Below are 22,987 nucleotides of genomic sequence, written 5' to 3' on the forward strand. Positions count from 1 at the left end.
AATGGCAAAGATCTCATCCTCAAGTGAACAAACATTTTGGAGGGAAATGCAAGAAGAGGCAGTAATTATTGATCCTCTGTCAGAGTCCACATAGAATGTTGGAGAGTTAGTAGGACAGGAAGGATGTCATCAAGGTTAGCTGCTCTTAGGGCGGCATTGACACAGTGGTTAGCACCGGGACTGCAGTGCTGAGGACCCGGGTTTGAATCCCGGCCCTGGGTCACTGTCCATGTGGAGTTGGCACATTCTCCCCGTGTCTGCGTGGGTTTCACCCCCCCAACCCAAAGATGGCAGTTAGGGGGGAGTTAACTCAGGCTAATTTGAAAGAGCAAGTTGTAACTCACTCCCAGAGAGTTCTCCCAGTGAGCCATAGTGAGACAGCAACTCGGGCCAATTGAAAAGAGCAACTTGTAACTCACTCCCAGTGTGTTCTCCCAGTGGCAAAGAGTGAGTTTTGGAATTTGAAGCTAGGTGAGGAGGAGCTGCTTTTTAAACTCTGGTAAGTAGGTTTTCTTTTCATTGTCTAATTTATTCTTTTTTCTTTCTTTTTTTGGAATTGTAGTTGTATAAGTTAACCTAAGGTTTAAGACATGGCAGGAGATCCCAGACCCGTGTCATGCTCCTCGTGTGCGATGTGGGAGCTCAGGGACAAGTCCACTGTCCCTGGCCCCTTCACGTGCAACAAGTGTGTCCAGTTGCAGCTCCTGTTAAACCGCTTGACGGCTCTGGAGCTCCGCATGGACTCACTTTGGAGCATCCGCGATGCTGAGGATGTCGTGAATAGCACGTTTAGCGAGTTGGTCACACCGCAAGTGAAAGTTACTGAGGGAGATAGAAAATGGGTGACCAAAAGACAGAGCAAGAGTAGGAAGGCAGTGCAGGTGTCCCTGCGGTCATCTCCTTGCAAAACAGATATGCCGCTTTGGATACTGTTGAGGGAGATGGGTCACCAGGGGAAGGCACCAGCAGCCAGGTTCATGGCACAGTGGCTGGCTCTGCTGCGCAGCAGGGCAGGAAGAAGAATGGCAGGGCTATAGTGATAGGGGACTCGATCGTAAGGGGAATAGACAGGCGGTTCTGCGGATGCAATCAAGACTCAAGGATGGTATGTTGCCTCCCTGGTCCAAGGATCAAGGATGTCTCGGAGCGGCTGCAGGACATTCTGGAGCGGGGAGGGTGAACAGCCAGCTGTCGTGGTGCACATAGGCACCGACGATATAGGTTAAAAAATGGGACGAGGTCCTACAAGCTGAATTCAGGGAGTTAGGAATTGAACTAAAAAGCAGGACCTCAAAGGTAGCAATCTCAGGATTGCTACCAGTGCCATGAGCTAGTCAGAGTAGGAATGTCAGGATGGATGGGATGAATGCGTGGCTCGAGAGGTGGTGCAAGAGGGAGGGATTCAAATTCCTGCGGCATTGGAACCGGTTCTGGGGAAGGTGGGACAAGTACAAACCGGACGGTCTGCACGTGGGCAGGTCTGGAACCGATGTCCGTGGTGGGGGGGGGGTGTTTGCTAGAACTGTTGGGGAGGGTTTAAACTAATGTGGCAGGGGGATGGGAACTGATGCAGGAAGTCGGAAGGTAGTAAAACAGGGACAGAAACAAAAGGGGGAAAGTGTAAGGCATAATCAAAAAGGGAGACAGTACAAGGTAGAGTGACTGAGGGGAGCTCGGTGAATAGGCCCAGTAATACTAAAAGGAATAAAACGGGAAGTAAAAACATGAATAGTAAGCGACGGGGCAGGTTGTTACATGAAGATATGGGTTCAACGACAAGGGAAATTAGGAGAAAAGTTAAGAGGAAATATAACTTAGGAGAGGTTACTGATCGAGGTGTTAAGATTGAAAACAGAGGTACAAAAGCCAGCATAAGTGTACTTTACCTGAATGCTCGTAGTATTCGGAATAAGTTGATGGCACAAATCATCGTGAATGACTGATTTAGTGGCCATTACTGAAACATGGTTAAAGGATGGTCACGACTGGGAGTTAAATATCCAAGGGCATCAAACTATTCGGAAAGACAGAATGGATGGTAAGGGAGGTGGTGTAGCTCTGTTATTTAAGGATGATATTCGGGCAATAGTAAGGGATGACATTGGTGCTACGGAGGATAAGGTTGAATCTATTTGGGTGGAAATCGGGAATAGTAAGGCAAAAAAGTCACTGATAGGAGTAGTCAATAGGCCACCAAATAGTATCGTTATGGTGGGGCAGGCAATAACCAGAGAAATAATTGATGCATGTAGAAATGGTACAGCAGTTATCATGAGGGATTTTAATCTACATGTCGATTGGTTTAACCGGGTTGGTCAAGGCAGCCTTGAGGAGGAATTTATAGAATGTATCCGCAATAATTTCCTCGAACAGTATGTAATGGAACCTAAGAGGGAACAAGCGGTCCTAGATCTGGTCCTGTGTAATGAGATAGGATTGATTAATGATCTCATAATTAGGGATCCTCTCGGAAGGAGCGATCACAATACGGTGGAATTTAAAATACAGATGGAGGGTGAGAAGGTAAAATCAAACACTAGTGTTTTGTGCTTAAACAAAGGAGATTACAATGCGATGAGAGAATGTAGACTGAGAGCAAAGACTTTATGGCGAAACAGTTGAGAAACAGTGGAGAACCTTCCAAGCGATTTTTCACAGTGCTCAGCAAAGGTTTATACCAACAAAAAGGAAGGACGATAGAAAGAGGGAAAATCAACCGTGGATATCTAAGGAAATAAGGGAGAGTATCAAATTGAAGGAAAAAGCATACAAAGTGGCAAAGATTAGTGGGAGACTAGAGGACTGGGACATCTTTAGGGGGCAACAGAAAGCTAAAAAAAAGCTATAAAGAAGAGAAAGATAGATTTATGAGGGTAAACTTGCTCAGAGTATAAAAACAGATTGTAAAAGTTTCTACAAATATATAAAACAAAAAAGAGTGGCTAAGGTAAATATTGGTCCTTTAGAGGATGAGAAGGGAGTTTTAATAATGGGAGATGAGGAAATGGCTGAGGAACTGAACCGGTTTTTGGGTCGGTCTTCACAGTGGAAGACACAAATAACATGCCAGTGACTGATAGAAATTAGGCTATGACTTGTGAGGACCTTGAGATGATTGTTATCACTAAGGAGGTAGTGATGGGCAAGCTAATGGGGCTAAAGTTAGACAAGTCTTCTGGCCCTGATGGAATGCATCCCAGAGTGCTAAAAGAGATGGCTAGGGAAATTGCAAATGCACTAGTGATAATTTACCAAAATTCAGTAGACTCTGAGGTGGTCCCGACGGATTGGAAATTAGCAAATGTGACACCACTGTTTAAAAAAGGAGGTAGGCAGAAAGCGGGTAATTATAGGCCAGTGAGCTTAACTTCAGTAGTAGGGAAGATGCTGGAATCTATCATCAAGGAAGAAATAGCGAGGTATCTGGATGGAAATTGTCCCATTGGGCAGATGCAGCATGGGTTCATAAAGGGCAGGTCGTGCCCAACTAATTTAGTGGAATTATTTGAGGACATTACCAGTGCGGTAGATGACAGGGAGCCAATGGATGTGGTATATCTGGATTTCCAAAAAGCCTTTGACAGGGTGCCACACAAAAAGTTGCTGCATAAGGTAAAGATGCATGGCATTAAGGGTAAAGTAGTAGGATGGATAGAGGATTGGTTAATTAATAGAAAGCAAAGAGTGGGGATTAATGGGTGTTTCTCTGGTTGGCAATCAGTAGCTAGTGGTGTCCCTCAGGGATCCGTGTTGGGCCCACAATTGTTCACAATTTACATAGATGATTTGGAGTTGGGGACTACGGGCAATGTGTCCAAGTTTGCACAGTAAGAAGTCTTACAACACCAGGTTAAAGTCCAACAGGTTTGATTCAAACACGAGCTTTCGGAGCGCAGCTCCTTTCTCAGGTGAATGGATAGGTATGTTCCAGAAACATTTATATAGACAAAGTCAGAGATGCTGGACAATGCTTGGAATGCAGGCATTTGCAGGTAATCAAATCATTACAGATCCAGGGAGAGGGATAATCACAGGTTAAAGAGGTGTAAATTGTCTCAAGCCCGAACAGTTGGTAGGATTTTGCAAGTCCAGGCCTGATGGTCGGGGGTGGATGTAATGCGACATGAATCCAAAATCCCTGTTGAGGCCGCACTCATGTGTGCGGAACTTAGCTATAAGTTTTTGCTCGGCAATTCTGCGTTGTCGCGTGTCCTGAAGACCACCTTGGAGAACGCTTACCCGGAGATCAGAGGCTGAATGCCCTTGACTGCTGAAGTGTTCCCCGACTGGAAGGGAACATTCCTGACTGGTGATTGTTGCACGATGCCCGTTCATTCGTTGTCGCAGTGTCTGCATGGTCTCGCCAGTGTACCACGCTTCGGGACACCCTTTCCTGCAGCGTAAGAGGTAGACTACATTGGTTGAGTCACACGAGTATGTGCCGCGTACCTGGTGGGTGGTGTTACCACGTGTGATGGTGGTATCCGAGTCGATGATCTGGCATGTCTTGCAGAGATTGCCCTGGCAGGGTTGTGTGGTGTCGTGGTCGCTGTTCTGAAGGCTGGGTAATTTGCTGCAAACAATGGTTTGTTTGAGGTTGCGCAGTTGTTTGAAGGCCAGTAGTGGGGGTGTGGGGATGACCTTGGCAAGATGTTCATCTTCATTGATGACGTGTTGAAGGCTGCGAAGAAGATGTCGTAGTTTCTCTGCCCCAGGAAAGTACTGGACGACGAAGGGTACTCTGTCAGTGGTGTCCCGTGTGTGTCTTCTGAGGAGGTCGGTGCGGTTTTTTGCTGTGGCGCGTTGGAACTGTCGATCGATGAGTCGAGCGCCATATCCCGTTCGTACGAGAGCATCTTTCAGCATCTGTAGGTGTCTGTTACGCTCCTCCTCGTCTGAGCAGATCCTGTGTATACGGAGGGCTTGTCCATAGGGCATGGCTTCTTTAATGTGTTTTGGGTGAAAGCTGGAGAAGTGGAGCATCGTGAGGTTGTCTGTGGGCTTGCGGTAAAGCGAAGTGCTAAGGTGACCGTCCTTGATGGAGATGAGTGTGTCCAAGAATGCAAAAGAATTTGGCGAATAGTCCATGGTGAGTCTGATGGTGGGATGGAATTTATTGATCTCATCGTGTAGTCGTTTCAGTGATTCTTCGCTGTGGGTCCAAAGGAAAAAATTGTCATCGATGTATCTGGTGTATAACATCGGTTGCAGGTCCTGTGTGGTGAGGAAGTCTTGTTCAAACTTGTGCATGAAGATGTTGGCATATTGAGGTGCAAATTTGGTCCCCATGGCTGTTCCATGCATCTGGGTGAAGAATTTGTTGTCAAAGGTGAAGACGTTGTGATCTAGAATGAAGCGGATGAGTTGCAGAATTGCGTCTGGAGATTGGCAGTTGTCGGTGTTGAGGACTGAGGCTGTCACAGCAATGCCGTCGTCATGGGGGATGCTGGTGTAGAGTGCCGAGACGTCCATTGTGACGAGGAATGTTCCTGGTTCAACTGGTCCATGGGTGCTGAGTTTCTGTAGGAAGTCCGTCGTGTCGCGACAGAAGCTGGGTGTACCTTGTACGATGGGTTTCAAGATGCCCTCGATGTGGCCAGAGAGGTTCTCACACAGGGTCCCATTGCCTGAAACGATAGGACGGCCTGGTGTGTTGGCCTTGTGTATTTTCGGGAGGCAGTAGAGACCTCCAATGCGGGGATTACGTGGGATGAGAGCACGTAGGGTGCTCTGAAAGTCTGGATCCAAGGTCCTGATCAGTCTGTTGAGTTGGCGGATGTGTTCCTTGGTTGGGTCTGTGGGTAAACTGTCTGTAGTGTTCCTGGTTGTTGAGTTGTCGGTATACTTCTTTGCAGTAGTCCGTTCTATTCAGTATGACGGTGGCCCCTCCTTTGTCTGCTGGTTTGATGACGATGTTGCGGTTGGTTTTGAGAGCGCGGATGGCATTGCGTTGTACTTGGGTGACGTTCGGGGCTGCCTTGTGAATGCGACTGATGAATCTGGCATTGACACGACTTCTGACGGCTTCAGCATACATGTCGAGTCTAGGGCAGCGGCCTTCCGGAGGGGTCCAATTCAACACTTTCCTTTTCGTTTGCTGCACCGCAGATCTCGCGGTCTGCTGTTCCGGTTCATTGGTCGTCTCCTTGGGTTCGCTGTCGGCCTCTTGGGGTCTGTGGAAGAATTCCCGGAGCCTCATTCGCCTGATGAATTCCTCCGTGTCTGCCGCGAGACTGATGGGGTCCATTTTGGTGGTGGTGCAGAAATTGAGCCCTCTGCTGAGGACTTCGATTTCGCCAAGTTGAGCCCTCTGCTGAGGACTTCGCCAAGTTTGCAGACGACTCTAAGATGAGTGGTAAAGCAAAAAATGCAGAGGATACTGGAAGTCTGCAGAGGGATTTGGATAGGTTAAGTGAGTGGGCTGGGGTCTGGCAGATGGAATACGATGTTGACAAATGTGAGGTTATCCCATTTTGGTAGGAATAACAGCAAACAGGATTATTATTTAAATGATAAAATATTAAAACATGCTGCTGTGCAGAAAGACCTGGGTGTGCTCGTGCATGAGTCGCAAAAAGTTGGTTTACAGGTGCAACAGATGAATAAGAAGGCAAATGGAATTTTGTCCTCCATTGCTAGAGGGATGGAGTTTAAGACTAGAGAGGTTATGCTGCGACTGTATCAGGTGTTAGTGAGGCCACACCTGGAATATTATGTTCAGTTTTCGTCTCCTTACCTGAGAAAGGACGTACTGGCACTGGAGGGTGTGCAGAGGAGATTCACTAGGTTAATCTCAGAGCTGAAGGGGTTGGATTATGAGGAGAGGTTGAGTAGACTGGGACTGTACTCGTTGGAATTTAGAAGGATGAGGGGGATCTTATAGAAACATATAAAATTATGAAGCGAATAGATAGTATAGATGCGGGCAGGTTGTTTCCACTGGCGGGTGAAAGCAGAACTAGGGGGTATAGCCTCAAAATAAGGGGAAGTAGATTTAGGACTGAGTTCAGGAGGAACTTCTTCATCCAAAGGGTTGTGAATCTATGGAATTCCTTGCCCAGTGAAGCAGTTGAGGCTCCTTCATTAAATGTTTTTAAGATAAATACAGATAGTTTTTTGAAGAATAAAGGGATTAAGGGTTATGGTGTTCAGGCCGGAAAGTGGAGCTGAGTCCACAAAAGATCAGCCATGATGTCATTGAATGGTGGAGCAGGCTCGAGGGGCCAGAAAGCCTTCTCCTGTTCCTAGTTCTTATGTTCTTATGTGCAGGTTAGGTGGATTAGCCATGCTAAATTGCCCCTTAATTGGAGAAAAAATAATTGGGCACTCTAAAAAATTTTTTAAAGATTAGCTGACCCACCCTCTTCCCACACCACCACCAAACAAACTGCAGGGTGGGAAGATTGGTGAAAGGGCAGGATGGAACAGTTGTTATTGATTAAGGAAGCAGAGTTGAGTGCCTCTGTGGACCGTTGAAAGAATGCTAAGAGAAACCCGGAGAAACTGTGAGTTGAGAGAGGCTTAATTGCAGACTCATAGCATTAACAGACAATTGGAAGGTCATGGTCCAATATCCAAATTGGATTTGTACAGACTGTACAGTTGATTGCTGGGAAATATGTTTCCTGGGGTGTTTATGTAATCTGTTCACATGTTTGTAATAAAATACATTTTTTTTAAAAATCCAAATAGTTTCTTACAAGGTTATTATGTAAGTTATCTGGCACGAGAGACCACAAAGTGAAAGCTGCAGATTCTATAATTTTATAATGCGATTATTAAGAAAGATGTAATGCAATCACTATACGATCAACTCAGGATCAAGGTTTGGGTGGTATTTTGGTTCCTTTAGATCCAAGGAACTGTGTTACTGCTTTGAACACACTCTGCATACTTTACACAAAACAAAATCAGGGTGTTTATTTCCTGTCACCTTTTTCAGGACGGAAACAAGCATTAGATGATTTGTTATCACTAGCCTTTTAACTTTCAATTTCCTATCACGTTGCATGAGTCGGGTAAACAGAAATGACATACAAAAGTATGAGCAGTCCCAGTAGCAGGATTTTCATTATCAAGATTCTTAACTTTTTAATACTGTATTTCATTAAGTTCTAATTGACAGAATTGTTTTAGTGGAAAATGGATCAGCAAGTCAAAGTAAGCATATATTGCTCTAAGTGTGCCAATATGAATAATGTTGATCTATCATTACAAATTGATTTGATTTATTTATCACTTTCTCCAATAGTTTCACCTCCAGCATTTTAATTTTCATCTTTAAGTGCTTTCTTTTATTTGCAATTGATCTGATACAAGTCGTGGATTGTGTGCAGCTGTACTCATTTGTGAATACTACTGCGAATGGTATAATTTTACATAAGGGAAGTTTTAAACAAATTAGGGAAAATAGAAAATGTAAAGTGAAAAGAAAAAATGTTGAAATTATACAACATAAGTAGCATATGAAAGGGAAATACGTTTAAGTGACTACTTGTCATCAGAACATTTATTGTCCAGCGAGAACTGAACAACACAGAATGGAAAAGTAACGCTGGTGGTCAAAAGTAAAGGTATGCCACCTACGGTAGCTGAATATAGAGTTTATTTATGTATGAAATGGATTTTGCAATGCAGCAAGTATAAAGTATAGGAACAAAAAATCTTTCAAACTATCTAGCAGTAAAGCAGAAAACAGGGTAATAAAGGATAGCTGAGTGAGAACAATATCTCCTCTTAACATCTTTACAACTCTTATCAAATTTCCAATCATAAATTATCAAAGTCATGAGGTTAAATTTTCCAATTTGAGCCCCAAATGCGAAACCCTACTTAGAAATAGAAAATAGAAATAGAAAATCGCTTATTGTCACGAGTAGGCTTTAATGAAGTTACTGTGAAAAGCCCCCAGTCGCCACATTCCAGTGCCTGTTCGGGGAGGCTGGTACGGGAATCGAACCGTGCTGCTGGCCTGCTTGGTCTGCTCTAAAAGCCAGCAATTTAGCCCAGTGAGCTAAACCAGCCCCTACCAGCCCTTGCTAAAAATGGATGAAAATCTTGGTCTTCTGTGTAGCCATTTCCAAAGTGCATATGTGCATAAAATGGATGGGTAGATTCAGCCAGTAGTAAAACATTCACCATAATCGTGATCTGGAGTACGTCTTGTAATTTTAGCAGAATTTAGCGAGTTGTTTGTTACTCAAATATGCCAGCATCTATAACGATGATTTATCAACTAATTTATCAATTTCATTAATGGAAATTTTAGCTACGTAAATATCTATATACCCTGAGAACATGAACTTTTCCTGCTTATTTGTGGGAAGCACTATATTTTGTTAGAAATAAAAAGAAAATATTGGAATTAAGCAGAAAATCAGGCAGCATTTGTAGAAAGAAGAAAATATTGCATTTGGTTAAATATTGATTTTAAAAGCTTTTATGTAATAATGATGCACTATGGTGACTGGTGCTTGTGTTTAATTGCAAACTTATGGAATGACCTATTGCTGTCAGATAATTAAGTACACTAACATGTGTCTGACCTGTTATAGATTCAACACATGTACAGATGTGCTAGAGTCCAGGGGCTGGACACAAATGAAGGACTCCTCTTGTTTGGAAAAGAGCATTTCTATGTGATAGATGGCTTCACAATGACTGCCACTAGGGAGATCCGTGACATTGAGACTCTACCTCTGAAGTGAGTATATTTCTTTTATTTGGCTGTATTGTTGAATAAATGTTTGCTGTAATCCCCAAGTTGTATATTTATTGAATACTTTATAATGAACAATTTTATCCATCTTCTAATTGTGGATATGCTTATTAAAAGGACACGGCCTACATAGTTTTCACTCATTTATTGGATTAAGTAGCTAACATTTATAGTGTCTTTTATCTGTAATTTGTGTTACTGGCCTGTTGTTACGAGTTTGAGCTCATTGTCATGATCAGTAGATGGTGCACGGGCAGTGAGGGAGACTTCATCCTGAGTGAGACCCAGACCAAGTGAGTATATTTGGGAATTTGGATCCAAGTGGGAATTCAGTCCATAGGGTAAAGAGGTGCTCTTTTCTTTTTGCTTTCTAACTTTTTCACCATTCAGAAAGTGGTCTTGCCCTGCTGCAGGAGACAAAGCTAGTTGTTTGGTGAGTATTTCTGCTGTTGTGGGACAGCAGTGGGAAAAATAACAACCATAATGTAGGGAACTGGTGAGCTGATTGGCCGGTAAGGTGTAAGGGCCAATATGTGCAAAACTAGCTTCTGGAATAAGGCAAAGTTAGAGCCAATATAGTAAGACAAACAGGCAATCCAAAATATTAGCTGGGATACGCAAAGTGAAAGGCTTAGAGAGGGTTGAATTCTTAAAGTGCATCCAGGAGGACGTTTTAAGACAGCAAGTAGGCAGTCTGACAAGAGAGGGGGTGCAACTTGATCTATATTTGGGGAATGAAACCAGCTAGGTAGTAGAGGTGTCAGTTGGGGAGCATTTTGATGATAGTGACCATAATCCTGTAAGGTTTACGGTAATTCTGGAAAAGGACCAAGATAGGTCGGAAATCAGGTTTCTGAATTGGGGAAGGACGATTTTTTTAAGAGGATAAGATAGGACTTGGCCAAGGCGGACTCGGTACAGCTACTTGTAGGAAGATCCATATCTGAGCAGTGGGAGTCATTCAAAAAAGAAATGTAGAGAGTGTAATGCCAACATGTTCCCGTAAAGGTAAAAGTTGGGGCCTACAAATCCAGAGAACCTTGGCTGTGAAGGAGTATACAGCATTGGAAATAGAAAAAAAAATGGATTATGGCAGATTCAGGGGCCTGAAGGAGTATTGAAAGTGCAGAGGGGTATTTAAAAAAGAAATTAGGAGAGAGACGAGGGGTCATGAAAAAACACTGACAGGCAAAATAAAGGAAAATCCCAAAGTGTTTTATCAGTATATGAAGGGCAAGAGGATAACCAGGGAAAGGGTAGGGCCCATTAGGAACTGACAGACCGGTAAGGTGTTAAATGAGTATTTTGCATCTGTGTTCTCTTTGGAGAAGGATGATCTAGGTATAGAAAGCAGCAAGGGGAACTGTGATATAATTGAGCAGATTAGCATTAAGAGGGAGGAAGTGTTAACGGTTTTAGAAGGCTTAAAGATGGATAAATCCCCTCTCCCAGATGAGAAGCATCCTAGGCTGCTGTGTGAGGCAAGGGAGGAGATTGCAGGGTTCTGCCGCTAATTTGCAAATCCTCTCCGACAACAGAAGTGCCAGAGGACTGGAGGTCAGCTAATGTGGTTATTCAAGATGGGAAGTAGGGGAAAACCAGGTAATTACAGGTCAGTGAGTCTAACATCAGAGGTAGGGAAATAATTGGAAGAAAAAAAATGAGGGACAGAATTAATCTCCACTTCGAGAGGCAAGTAGTAATCAAGATTGTCAGCATGACTTCGTCAGGGGGAAATCAGTTGAATAAATTTGATAGAATTTTTCAAGGAGGTGACTAGGTGTATAGATGAGGGCATTGCAGTTGATGTGGACTTAGTAAGGCTTTTTACAAGGTCCCACAAGGGAGACTGATCGAGTCAAAAAGCAAGATTGAGAGTGACCAGTCACAGTTTGTGGAATTTTATGCTTGTTGAAGAGACCAGAGAGATGGGATCCAGGGCAATTTGGTAAATTGGATCCAAAATTGGCTCAGTGGCAGGAAGCAGAGGATGATGGTCAAAGGTTGTTTTTGTGACTTGAAGCCGGTGTCTGGTGGTGTACTACAGGGATCAGTGCTGGACCCCTTGCTGGTCGTAGTGTACATTAATGATCTAAATGTCAACTTTGGGCATGGGGGAGGAGGGGAATAATCACTAGGTTCATAGATGACACAAAAATTGGTTGTGTTAAATAGCAAGGAGGAAAGTGAGGTTTTAGACTGGATGGGCAGAACAGTGGCAAATGGAATTTAACCCTGAAAAGTGTGAGGTGATGCATTTTGGGAGGACTGACAAGGTTCCTTGATTGTGTTCACGAAAATTTCCACAGGAGTATGTGTCCAGTCCAACAAGAAAGGATGCACTGTTGGACCTGGTATTGGAAATGAAATGTCAGTGGGGGAACATTTAAGTTTTGAATGATGATATAAAAGAATAATAGGCAATCCAGAGTAAAAATAATTAACTGGGCAAGAACAGAGCTAAGCTAATTAGATTGTAATGAAAGGTTGGTAGGAAAAACAGTAGCTGAGCAATAGGCTATCTTCAAAATAAATGGTCCGGACACAATCAGGGTTTTTGCCCCCGGAAGGCGACGGGCCCGGACAGAATCCCTGATCGTGCACTCAGAGCCTGTGCGGACCAGCTGGCAGATGTGTTCGCCGACATCTTTAACCTGTCCCTACTCCACTCCAAGGTCCCCAGCTGCTTCCGGTGCCAAAGAAGAACCAGGCAACGTGCCTCAAACAATGACTACCGTCCGGTGGCCCTGACTTCAGTCGTGATGAAGTGCTTTGAGAGGATGGTCATGAAGCGCATCACCTCCATACTCTCAGAACGCCTTGATCCACTGAAATTCGCGTACCGCCGCAACAGCAGACGCCATTTCCCTGGCCCTACATGCATCCCTAGAGCATCTTGACAACAAGGACTCCTACATCAGACTCCTATTTATTGACTACAGCTCCGCCTTCAACACCAGAATCCCAGCCAAGCTCATATCAAAGCTCCAAAACCTAGAACTTGGCTCCTCACTCTGCAACTGGATCCTCGACTTTCTGACCCACAGACCACAATCAGTAAGAATAAAAAACACCTCCTCCACAATAGTCCTCAATACCGGGGCCCCGCAAGTTTGCGTACTTAGCCCCTTACTCTACTCCCTGTACACACACGACTGCGTGGCAAAATTTGGTTCCAACTCCATCTGCAAGCTTGCTGACGATACGACCATAGTGGGCCGGATCTCGAATAACGACGAGTCAGAATACAGGAGGGAGATAGAGAACCTAGTGGAGTGGTGCAGCGACAACAATCTCTCCCTCAATGCCAGCAAAACTAAAGAGCTGGTCATTGACTTCAGGAAGCAAAGTACAGTACACACCCCTGTCAACATCAAAGGGTCCGAGGTGGAGATGGTTAGCAGTTTCAAATTCTATGGGGTACACATCACCAAAAATCTGTCCTGGTCCACCCACGTCGACGCTCCAACAAGAAACCACAACAGCGCCTATACTTCCTCAGGAAACTAAGGAAATTCGGCATGTCCACATTAACTCTTACCAACTTTTACATGTGCACCATAGAAAACATCCTATCTGGCTGCATCACAGCCTGGTATGGCGACTGCTCGGCCCAGGACCGCAAGAAACTTCAGAGAGTCGTGAACAAAGCCCAGTCCATCACACAAACCTGCCTCCCGTCCATTGACTCCATCTACTCTTCCCGCTGCCTGGGGAAAGCGGGCAGCATAATCAAAGACCCCTCCCACCCAGCTTATTCACTCTTCCAACTTCTTCCATCGGACAGGAGATACAGAAGTCTGAAAACACGCACGAACAGACTCAAAAACAGCTTCTTCCCCGCTGTTACCAGACTCCTAAACGACCCTCTTATGGACTGACCTGATTAACACTACACCCCTGTATCCTTCATCCGTGCCGGTGCTTACGTAGTCACATTGTGTACCTTGTGTTGCCCTATTTTGTATTTTCCTTTTTTTCCTTTTCTTTTCATGTACTTAAATGATCTATTGAACTGCTCGCAGAAAAATACTTTTCACTATAGTTCAGTACACGTGACAATAAACAAATCCAATCCAATCCAAGTACGTTAGAGAAGTGAAGACGGATAAAGAGAAAAGACTGGCAGCCAACATAAAGGGGAATCCCAAAGTCCCCTGCAGGCATATAAATAGTGAACGGGCGGTAAAGAGTTGAGGAGGGCCAATTGGGGTCCTAAAGGGGAATTTACACATCGCTGCTGGGAGTATGGCTGAGGTATTAAATTAATACTTTACATCCGTATTTACCAAGGAGGTAGATGCTACCCAGAACATGATGACATAAAGGAAACTGTCCCTAGAAGAGTTCAAAATTGATAAGGAAAAAATTTTGAATAGACTACTGAAAGTTGGATGAGGCGCATCCAAGGCTATTGAAGAAAGTGGCATTGGAAATTGGGAGGGTGGGCACGCTGGCCATAGTCCTCCAGTTTACTCTAGACTTGGGGAGGTGCCAAAGGACTGGAGAATTGCAATTGTTATGCCCTTACTAGGTTGATTATGAAGAGCCAGCATGGATTTCTAAAGGGAAATTTCTGTTTAACTGGCTTCCTGGAGTTTTTCATGGGGTAACATAAAGGGTCAATATGAGTAATGCTGTTTTTGTGGTGTACTTGGACTTTCAGAAGGTAATGGATACAGGCCCACCCAACACACTTAGAACATAGAACAGTACAGCACAGAACAGGCCCTTCGGCCCTCGATGTTGTGCCGAGCAATGATCACCCTACTCAAACCCACGTATCCACCCTATACCCGTAACCCAACAACTCCCCCCCTTAACCTTACTATTAGGACACTACGGGCAATTTAGCATGGCCAATCCACCTAACCTGCACATCTTTGGACTGTGGGAGGAAACCGGAGCACCCGGAGGAAACCCACGCACACACGGGGAGGACGTGCAGACTCCACACAGACAGTGACCCAGCCGGGAATCGAACCTGGGACCCTGGAGCTGTGAAGCATTTATGCTAACCACCATGCTACCGTGCTGCCCCTTGTGAGAAAGGTTATAGCTCATGGAATAAAAGTGACAGTAGCGATGTGGATAGGAAATTGGCTGAATAAAAGGAAGCAGAGAATAACGGTCAATGGATATTTTTAGGGCTGGAGGAAGGTTTATCATGGTATCCCCAGGGGCTGGTATTGGGACCCTTGCTTTTTCTGATATATATTAATAATCTATGATGTGGAAATAATCTAGCTCTTGGTATGCAGGGACAATTTCAAAGTTTGTGGGTGACACAAATTTGGAAGTATTATAAACCGTGAAGAGGACAGTGCAGAATTTCAAAAGGACCTAGACAGGTTGGTGGAGTTGGCAGATGAAGTGTGAGGTGATGCATTTTGCTGGGAAAACATGCAGAGGCAACGTAAAATAAAGGGTAAAATTCTTAAAGGGGTGCAGGAACAGAGGGACCTGGATGTAAATATGCATAAATCATTGAAGGTGAAAGAACAGGTGGAGAGAGCAGATAAAAAAGGCAAAGAGTATTCTGGGCTTCCTTAATAGGGGAATACAGTACAAGAGCAAGGAAGTTATGCTGACTTATAAAAGACAGTAATTAGACCTCAGCAGGAGTATTGTGTACAGTGCTGGGTGCCACACTATAGGAAGGAGGTGAACACACTGCAGAGAGTGCAGGAGAGATTTACAACAATGGTTCCAGTGATGATAAACTTCAGTTATGAGAGTAGATTGGTGAGATTCGCACTGTTCTCCTATCAGAGAAGAAGGCTCATAAGAGATTTAATAGAGATGTTCAAAATCATGAGAGGGCTGAACAAAGTTGACAGGGGGGGAAGTGTTCCTACTCGTAAAAGGATCAAGAACAAGAGGGCACAGATTTAGTGATTTGCAAAAGAGCAGAGGCAATGTGAGAAAAAGCTTTTTCACACAGCACTGTTTGGGTCTGGAATGCACTGCCTGGAAATGTGGTGGAGGTAGGTTCAATCAAGGCATTCAAAAAAGCATTAGATGATTATGTGATAGAAATAATGTCCAGGGGTACAAGGAAAAAGCAGGGAATTGGCACTAAGTCCTGTGGTTGTTTGGAGAGCTGATGCACACACGATGAGTCAAATGGCCTCCTCCTGCGCTGTCACAATTCTATGATCCTGTAGAAGCTAATAACGTTGAAAAAGAGGTTTGAATTCCCAGTGGCCAGTTTAATCGAACTGAACAAGCTTTCAAGTTATAAGACTTTTGCTGTAATATACAAATTGAAATCCACACAATTAAACATTACGTAAGCAACTAATTCTCTAAATTGCAAACAGGTATTTTTAGTTTCTTTTCACAACTGGCAACTTCATGCCGTGTTTATACATTACTCAGCAAGTAGCCTATACAGAAGCCAATTCAAATTTACTCTCAGCTTCCATTAAATCTCTGTTCGCTGTTTTGCGGTCAAAACGTCCATTGCCTGTCGAAAGCCATTTCTCTTGGCCTTCTGAGAATCCTTGACCTGACTTCCAGCAGCGCTGTCCTCTCCAGCGTCTCCTCCCAGTCAAGCCAGAATAGCTGCCTTTCCCTTTGTATTTGGGAATGAATTCTGGCACTTAGGTTTCAATAGAGTCTATTGTCAAAGGAGGCCTTGTTGAAATAGGGCCTCCTGGCCCATGACAATCAGGGCGACATCGCCTTATCACTGGGCAGAACTAATTGCAGGCCACATGCTCCATTTTACATTGAATCAGAAGAGATGGTTTAAAATATAGCCATCTGAAAAACCTCACACACAACAGCATGAACATGAGATGTCTCTAATGACCTAAAAAGCTGTTGTAGGTTTCAGAGTAACCATTCACTCGGATTGTCAGCTTTGATTGGGTATATTTCTGGAGATTTTATCATAAGACTGTTAACTGCCCCACACAGTCTTGCAGCTTTTAACATCTCCAATATTTTTTACTAATAGACTGAAAGAAAGCACACAGCTTTAATGCCTTAATGGCTTTTTTGCCTGTTTTTTGTAGCAGTGTCTGGGATATTAATTATACCTGGAAAATAATAAGAATCTCTATTGTCACAAATAGGCTTACATTAACACTGCAATGAAGTTACTGTGAAAAGCCCCTAGTCACCACATGTCAGCACCTGTTCGGATAAACAGAGGGAGAATTCAGAATGTCCAATTAACCTAACAGCACGTCTTTCAGGACTTGTGGGAGGAAACCGGAGCACCCGGAGGAAACCCATGCAGACACAGGGAGAACGTGCAGATTCCGCACAGACAGTGACCCAAGCTGGGAATCAAACCTGGGACCCTGGCGCTGTGAAGCAACAGTGCTGACCACTGTGCTTCTGTACTTCTGGCCTCTTTTTAAATCCTTTAATTGATGACAGTAAGAAGTCTTACAACACCAGGTTAAAGTCCAACAGGTTTGTTTCAAATCACTAGCTTTCGGAGCACTGCTCCTTCCTCAGGTGAATGAAGAGGTATGTTCCAGAAACATATATATAGACAAAGTCAAAGATGCAAGACAATGTTTTGAATGCGAGCATTTGCAGGTACTTAAGTCTTTACAGATCCAGAGATAGGGGTAACCCCAGGTAAAAGAGGTGTGAATTGTCTCAAGCTCCTTTCGAGTTAGGGAACACTTTTGCAGTCAAGGGCATCCAACCTCTGATCTCCGGATAAGCGTTCTCCAAGGCGGCCTACAGGGCGTACGATAACGCAAAATCACCGAGCAGAAACTTATAACCAGGTTCCGCACACATGAGTGCGGCCTCAACCGGGACCTTGGATTCATGTCGCATTACATTCATCCCCCACCATCTGGCCCGGGCTTGCAAAATCCTACCAACTGTCCTGGCTTGAGACAATTCACACCTCTTTAACCTGGGGTTATCCCTATCTCTGGATCTGTAAAGACTTGCGTATCTGCAAATGCTTGCATTCAAAACATTGTCTTGCATATTTGACTTTGTCTATATATATATATATATATATATAATATATATATGTTTCTGGAACATACCTTTCATTCACCTAAGGAAGGAGCAGTGCTCCGTAAACTAGTGATTTGAAACAAATCTGTTGGACTTTAACCTGGTGTTGTAAGAATTGTTACTGTGCTCACCCCAGTCCAATGCCGGCATCTCCACATCTAGTTTTTTTAATTAAGAAGTCCAATTTCAATGCAGCCAGCGTCTGGTTTAGCACAGTGGGCTAAACAGCTGGCTTGTAATGCAGAACAATGCTAGCAGCGCTGGTTCAATTCCCATACCGGCCTCCCTGAACAGGCGCTGGAATGTGGCGACCCGTGGGCTTTTCACAGTAACTTCATTGAAGCCTACTTGTGACAATAAGCAATTATTATTAATACTTATCAATAAATGATGAGCATAACTATAGGGAAGATTCCTTTATGGAGTTGATGATTTCCAAAAGTCCATGCGCACAGGTCAATCATCAACATTTCATGCTGAATTTGATGTTAACTGGGTCCACATCAGATGGTAAAGTCAAAACTAAAGGACACAGAATTGCTAGCACATTTATTGACTTTATTCAGCGTCAACACTTCACACATAACCCATGTCCCAGACATCCCCTGTTTATAGGTCTTTAAATACCCATCACCTATTTCCCTTAAAAATGGAATTGACATTCACAAACCTTAAAAATTTAATAGATAAGACATTGACAAATGTTTTGACGTCAGTGTTGTAATGTTTACTGACAAAATTCAACAAAGTCTATCCCTTCGGAGCTCAGCCCTGCTCGTAGCCAGGCTGTGAGCAGACTGAAGAAGTCCATCTTCTGTCAATACTGCTCCTACTTTAACTTAAAAATCCTGCAACAAAATTTGTTTTTACATGTCACAGGCTTTTATCAGGGCTGTTATTGGGTTGTCAGTTTTATGGAGGCTGCGGTTGTTCTCAAACAGTCAGTCAATTTTGCAGGTTTCCTTGAACAGCATGTCTGAGATGAGATTCTGAATTTAAAAAGTAATATGCAAGTTTGCACTACCTTATTTATACGTCACGTGGCCCCCATCTTCTGGAATTCATCTAGTTTTAATCTATTGTTGTTAGTATTTCTTCCCACATTTGGTATTAATGTTCACAGTGAATTGACATGAATTCACGGCGTATGCTCAGATGTTTTTTTGAATCTAGAGTGTAGTTTATTCGTTATTTGGTTTATTTTTTCTGCAGGCATTAATTCAGATTAGGATATGGTCTTCTGTGCCCCAGCTGCCGAATAATGATTTGCCAATATTGCCAGCTTTTCTGTGAGAACTTAGCTAGTGAATGTTATCAGGTTATTTAACCAAAGGGGAATTAACACAGCTGAGCCTGGAATAGTCTTGGCAGCCTGTCCTAGCACCAGTCTCGGCCTCCCACTGCTCTGCAGCGCCATCGCCCCTCTGCATCGCTCACTCTATTTGTGCACTCCCACAGCACTTGTGAAACCTCAGACCCTTTGGGATCATTCTGGAGTTTTCTCATTGGTAACCGGTAACCGGCATATTTAATGAGCTGGCACCTCTCATTTCTGGAGCATGCTAGACAAGAGATTTTCCTGTACCTAGCACTAAACTTTTTTTTTTTTTTTTTTTTTTTTTTTAATAAATTTAGATTACCCAATTATTTTTTCCAATTAAGGGGGCAATTTAGCGTATCCAATCCACCTAACCTGCACATTTTTGGGTTGTGGGGGCGAAACCCACGCAGACACGGGGAGAATGTGCAAACTCCGCACGGACAGTGACCCAGAGCCGGGATCGAACCTGGGACCTCAGCGCCGTGAGGCAGCTGTGCTAACCACTAGGCCACCGTGCTGCCCTCCTAGCACTAAACTTGGTGCAATGCTACTAGAAACAGCCTTGCAGTCCCAAAGCTAACCATTATGTTTTGCTTCCTGTCCATGAGCTAATTTTGAATCCATTTGTTCCGGGATCCCATGGACTCTTTCTGAGCAGTCTACCATGTGAAACCCTGTCAAAAGCCTTGCTGAAATTCTTGTAGTTCACTCACAATTTCCAGTAGGACTTACTGGATAAAAACTGGAACAGGAACACTAGTTGCTTTTCTGCTTTATAAGCCAGCCTAATTATAATGTCCTCTATTGCAATCAGTAACTCAACAGAGACTGAGATTTGGTTGAGTTACCAAGTGCAGCTAGTGAAGTATTTAACTAATTTAAATGAATTAATAAAACAATGTCTTCATGAATCATTATTTGCACCACAGTGAAGCATTCTGTTTGTGAAGTATTACAAATGGAATTTTTACTGGTGTCACCATCGCTTCTGAAGGAGGAAAGAGGTATGTGATTTTTTTAATTCAGCAGGTCTGGTTTAAGGAGATGCAAACTCTGTCACACCCAGCTTTAGTTTACTCTGTTCTGACTTTTCTAGCTTGTATGAGCCTATTATACCCAGAGGAGCACGGCAAGGACAAAGTCAGCTGAAGCGGACTTGCAGTAAATTTGCCTACGAGGACATCAAAGAAGTGCATAAGAGACGTTATCTATTACAGGTTGGAATCATGTTGTCTTTTGATTAATCTATTATTTGCTTATTTAGATAAGTTGTTCTACTGTCTTACAAATGAATCCCTCCTTCAGCCTATTGCAGTTGAAGTTTTCTCTGGTGATGGGCGAAACTATCTCCTGGCCTTCCAAAAAGGTGTTCGAAATAAAGTGTATCAAAGGTAGGAAAAACTATTTTGCTTTTCTTCTGCACTGTTATTTTAAAAACCCAAGTAGTAAGAGTTTAAGCCATGCAGTGTTTGACAAGTTGATTCAGGGCAAGTCCAATTTAGTATGAGTATACAACACTTGATATTTAGAGGCTTATTTCTTTGTCTTTTGATCTAATATTCTGCAATATTTTGTCATCTTTAAATTAATAATTAAATGAATTTTGTTTCTTTGCCTTGGTGCTGAATGTCCATACCTTTTCAGATGGGTATAGTTTCCATTTTACCATCACAGAAAACATGATGAAGAGTATAATTAATGAAACTGCAAGGCCACAGACTCATTATACTCAACAAATGTGAACAACTCTTGAACTTTTTTGGATGATCTCAATCTTAAGGAAAATCAGCTGCCTTTCTAACTTCCCTCCCTTTCCCTAGCACATTGGCCCAAATTTTCTTTTGGGTCTTTTCTTCTCTCGCCTTAAATTTGCATCTTTCTCTCTCAAGAAGACAAATGCGATGTTGGCATCCATGTCGAAAGGGCTAGAATACAAGAGCAGGGATGTACTCCTAAGGCTGTATAAGGCACTGGACAGACCCCATTTGGAGTACTGTGAGCAGTTTTCGGCCCTGAATCTAAGGAAGAATGTTCTGGCCTTGGAAAGGGTTCAGAGGAGGTTTACAAGAATGATCCCTAGAATGAAGAGCTTGTCATATGAGGAGCGGTTGAGGACTCTGGGTCTGTACTTGTTGGAGTTGATAAGGATGAGGGGGATCTTATTGAAACTTACAAGATGCTGAGAGGCCTAGATAGAGTGGATGTGAAGAGGATGTTTCCACTAGTAGGAAAAACTAGAAGCCGAGGCCACAGCCTCTGACTGAAGGGACAATCCTTTAAAACAGAGACGAGGAGGAATTTCCTCACCCATAGGGTGATGAATCTGTGGAACTCAATGCTGCAGAAGGCTATGGAGGCCAAGTCACTGAGTGCCTTTAAGACAGAGGTAGATAGGTTCTTGATTAATAAGGGAATCCAGGGTTATGGGGAGAAGGTGGGAGAATGGGGATGAGAAATCTTAACAACCATGATTGAATGGTGGGCAGACTCACTGGGCTGAATGACCTAATTCTACTCCTATGTCTTATGATTTCCTCATTCCCATTCAGAACTAACCTTGTCAATGACAACTATCTCCTGCTGCATTGTCCCTATTCCCACTAACCAGCCAATTTTCTTTACTGAATCCCATGTTGGCTGATGCTGTTCCCTTCTCCTCGGATACTGTTCCCTTCCCCGTCAAATCTGCCATAATTGAACCTCTCCTTAAAAAGGCAATCCTTGACCCCTCTGTTCTTGCAGACTACATATACCCATCACACCTCTCTTTTGTCTCCAGTCTCTTTGAGCATACTGTTGCCTTCAAAATTCACAATCACCTTTCCCAGTGGCCTCCAATCAGGTTTCTGCTCATGTACCAACACAGCTCTTATTAAGGTCACAGATGCCATCCTATGTGACAGTGATAATGGTAAATTATTCCCCCTTCCTCTTTCTTTCTTCTGCAGCCTTTGACATAATTGACCACACCATCCTCTGCCAAGAGCTGTCCTCCATCATTCAGCTGGGTAGGACTGCTCTTTCCTGGGTCCATTCACATCTATCAGGTCGGAGCCAGAGAAAATAACCCATAACGGTTGCTCTTCCTTTTCCAGCACCATTGGCCTCCTATTATTTCTCATCTCTTTGCTGCCATTTATCTGATAAGTGTCAGTTTCCACACGTATGCTTATTATCTAATTGCCCTTGAGACGGTGTTGGTGAGCTGCTTTCTTGTACTGCTGTAGCCGATGTGGTTTAGGTGCCCCCACTGTGCTATTAAGGATGGAGTTCAGGATTTTGACCCAGCGACAGTGAAGGAAAAAGCGCTATATTTCCAAGTTAGGATGGTGAGTAACTTGGAGGAAACCTCCAGGTGGTGGTGTTCCCATGTATTTGCTGCCCTTGTCCTTTTAGATGGCAATGGTTGTAGGTTTGGACTGTGCTGCCTAAGAGCCTTGCTGAGTTCCTGCAGTGCATCTGTGCATCTTCTAGATGGTTCACACTGCTGTGAGCTGGTGGTGGAGGGAGTTGAATGCTTGCAGAGGGTGCCAATTAAGTGGGCTGCTTTGTCCTGGATGGTGTCGAGCTTCTTGAGTGTTGCAATTGCACTCATTCAGGCAAGTGGGGTGTAGTCCATCACATTCCTGACTTGTGCCTTGTAGATGGCGTATAGGCTTTGAGGAGTCAGGAAGCAAGTTGCTCACGACAAGATTCCTAGCCTTTGACCTGCTCTTGCAGCCACCGTATTTATATGGTTCGTCCAGTTCAGTTTGTGATCAACGATTACCCCAGGATAGACACTCTGGGAATCAGTGAAAATAATTCCATTGAATGTCAAGTGGTGATTTTTTGATTCTCCCTTACTGGAGATGGTCATTGCCTGGCACTTGTGTGGCGCAAATGTCAGTTGACAAGTAAGCCTGGACATTGTCCAAGCCTTGCTGCATTGCACGTGGACCACTTCAGTG

General features: G+C 43.7%; 1 protein-coding gene across 2 annotated transcripts in view; it reads left to right on the forward strand.

Annotated features, from left to right (window-relative positions):
* The window catches only part of wdfy3 (WD repeat and FYVE domain containing 3), a 490,874-nt gene that overhangs the window by 393,211 nt on the left and 74,676 nt on the right, over nt 1-22,987 (forward strand). For both annotated transcript variants that reach the window (XM_038791772.1, XM_038791773.1), the window contains 3 exons: nt 9,555-9,703; nt 20,134-20,254; nt 20,343-20,428. In XM_038791772.1, coding sequence (XP_038647700.1) covers nt 9,555-9,703; nt 20,134-20,254; nt 20,343-20,428 — 356 coding nt within the window. The remainder of the gene's footprint in view (nt 1-9,554; nt 9,704-20,133; nt 20,255-20,342; nt 20,429-22,987) is intronic.

This window comes from Scyliorhinus canicula, chromosome 3, assembly GCF_902713615.1.
Source record: "Scyliorhinus canicula chromosome 3, sScyCan1.1, whole genome shotgun sequence".
Taxonomy (NCBI): Eukaryota; Metazoa; Chordata; class Chondrichthyes; order Carcharhiniformes; family Scyliorhinidae; genus Scyliorhinus; species Scyliorhinus canicula.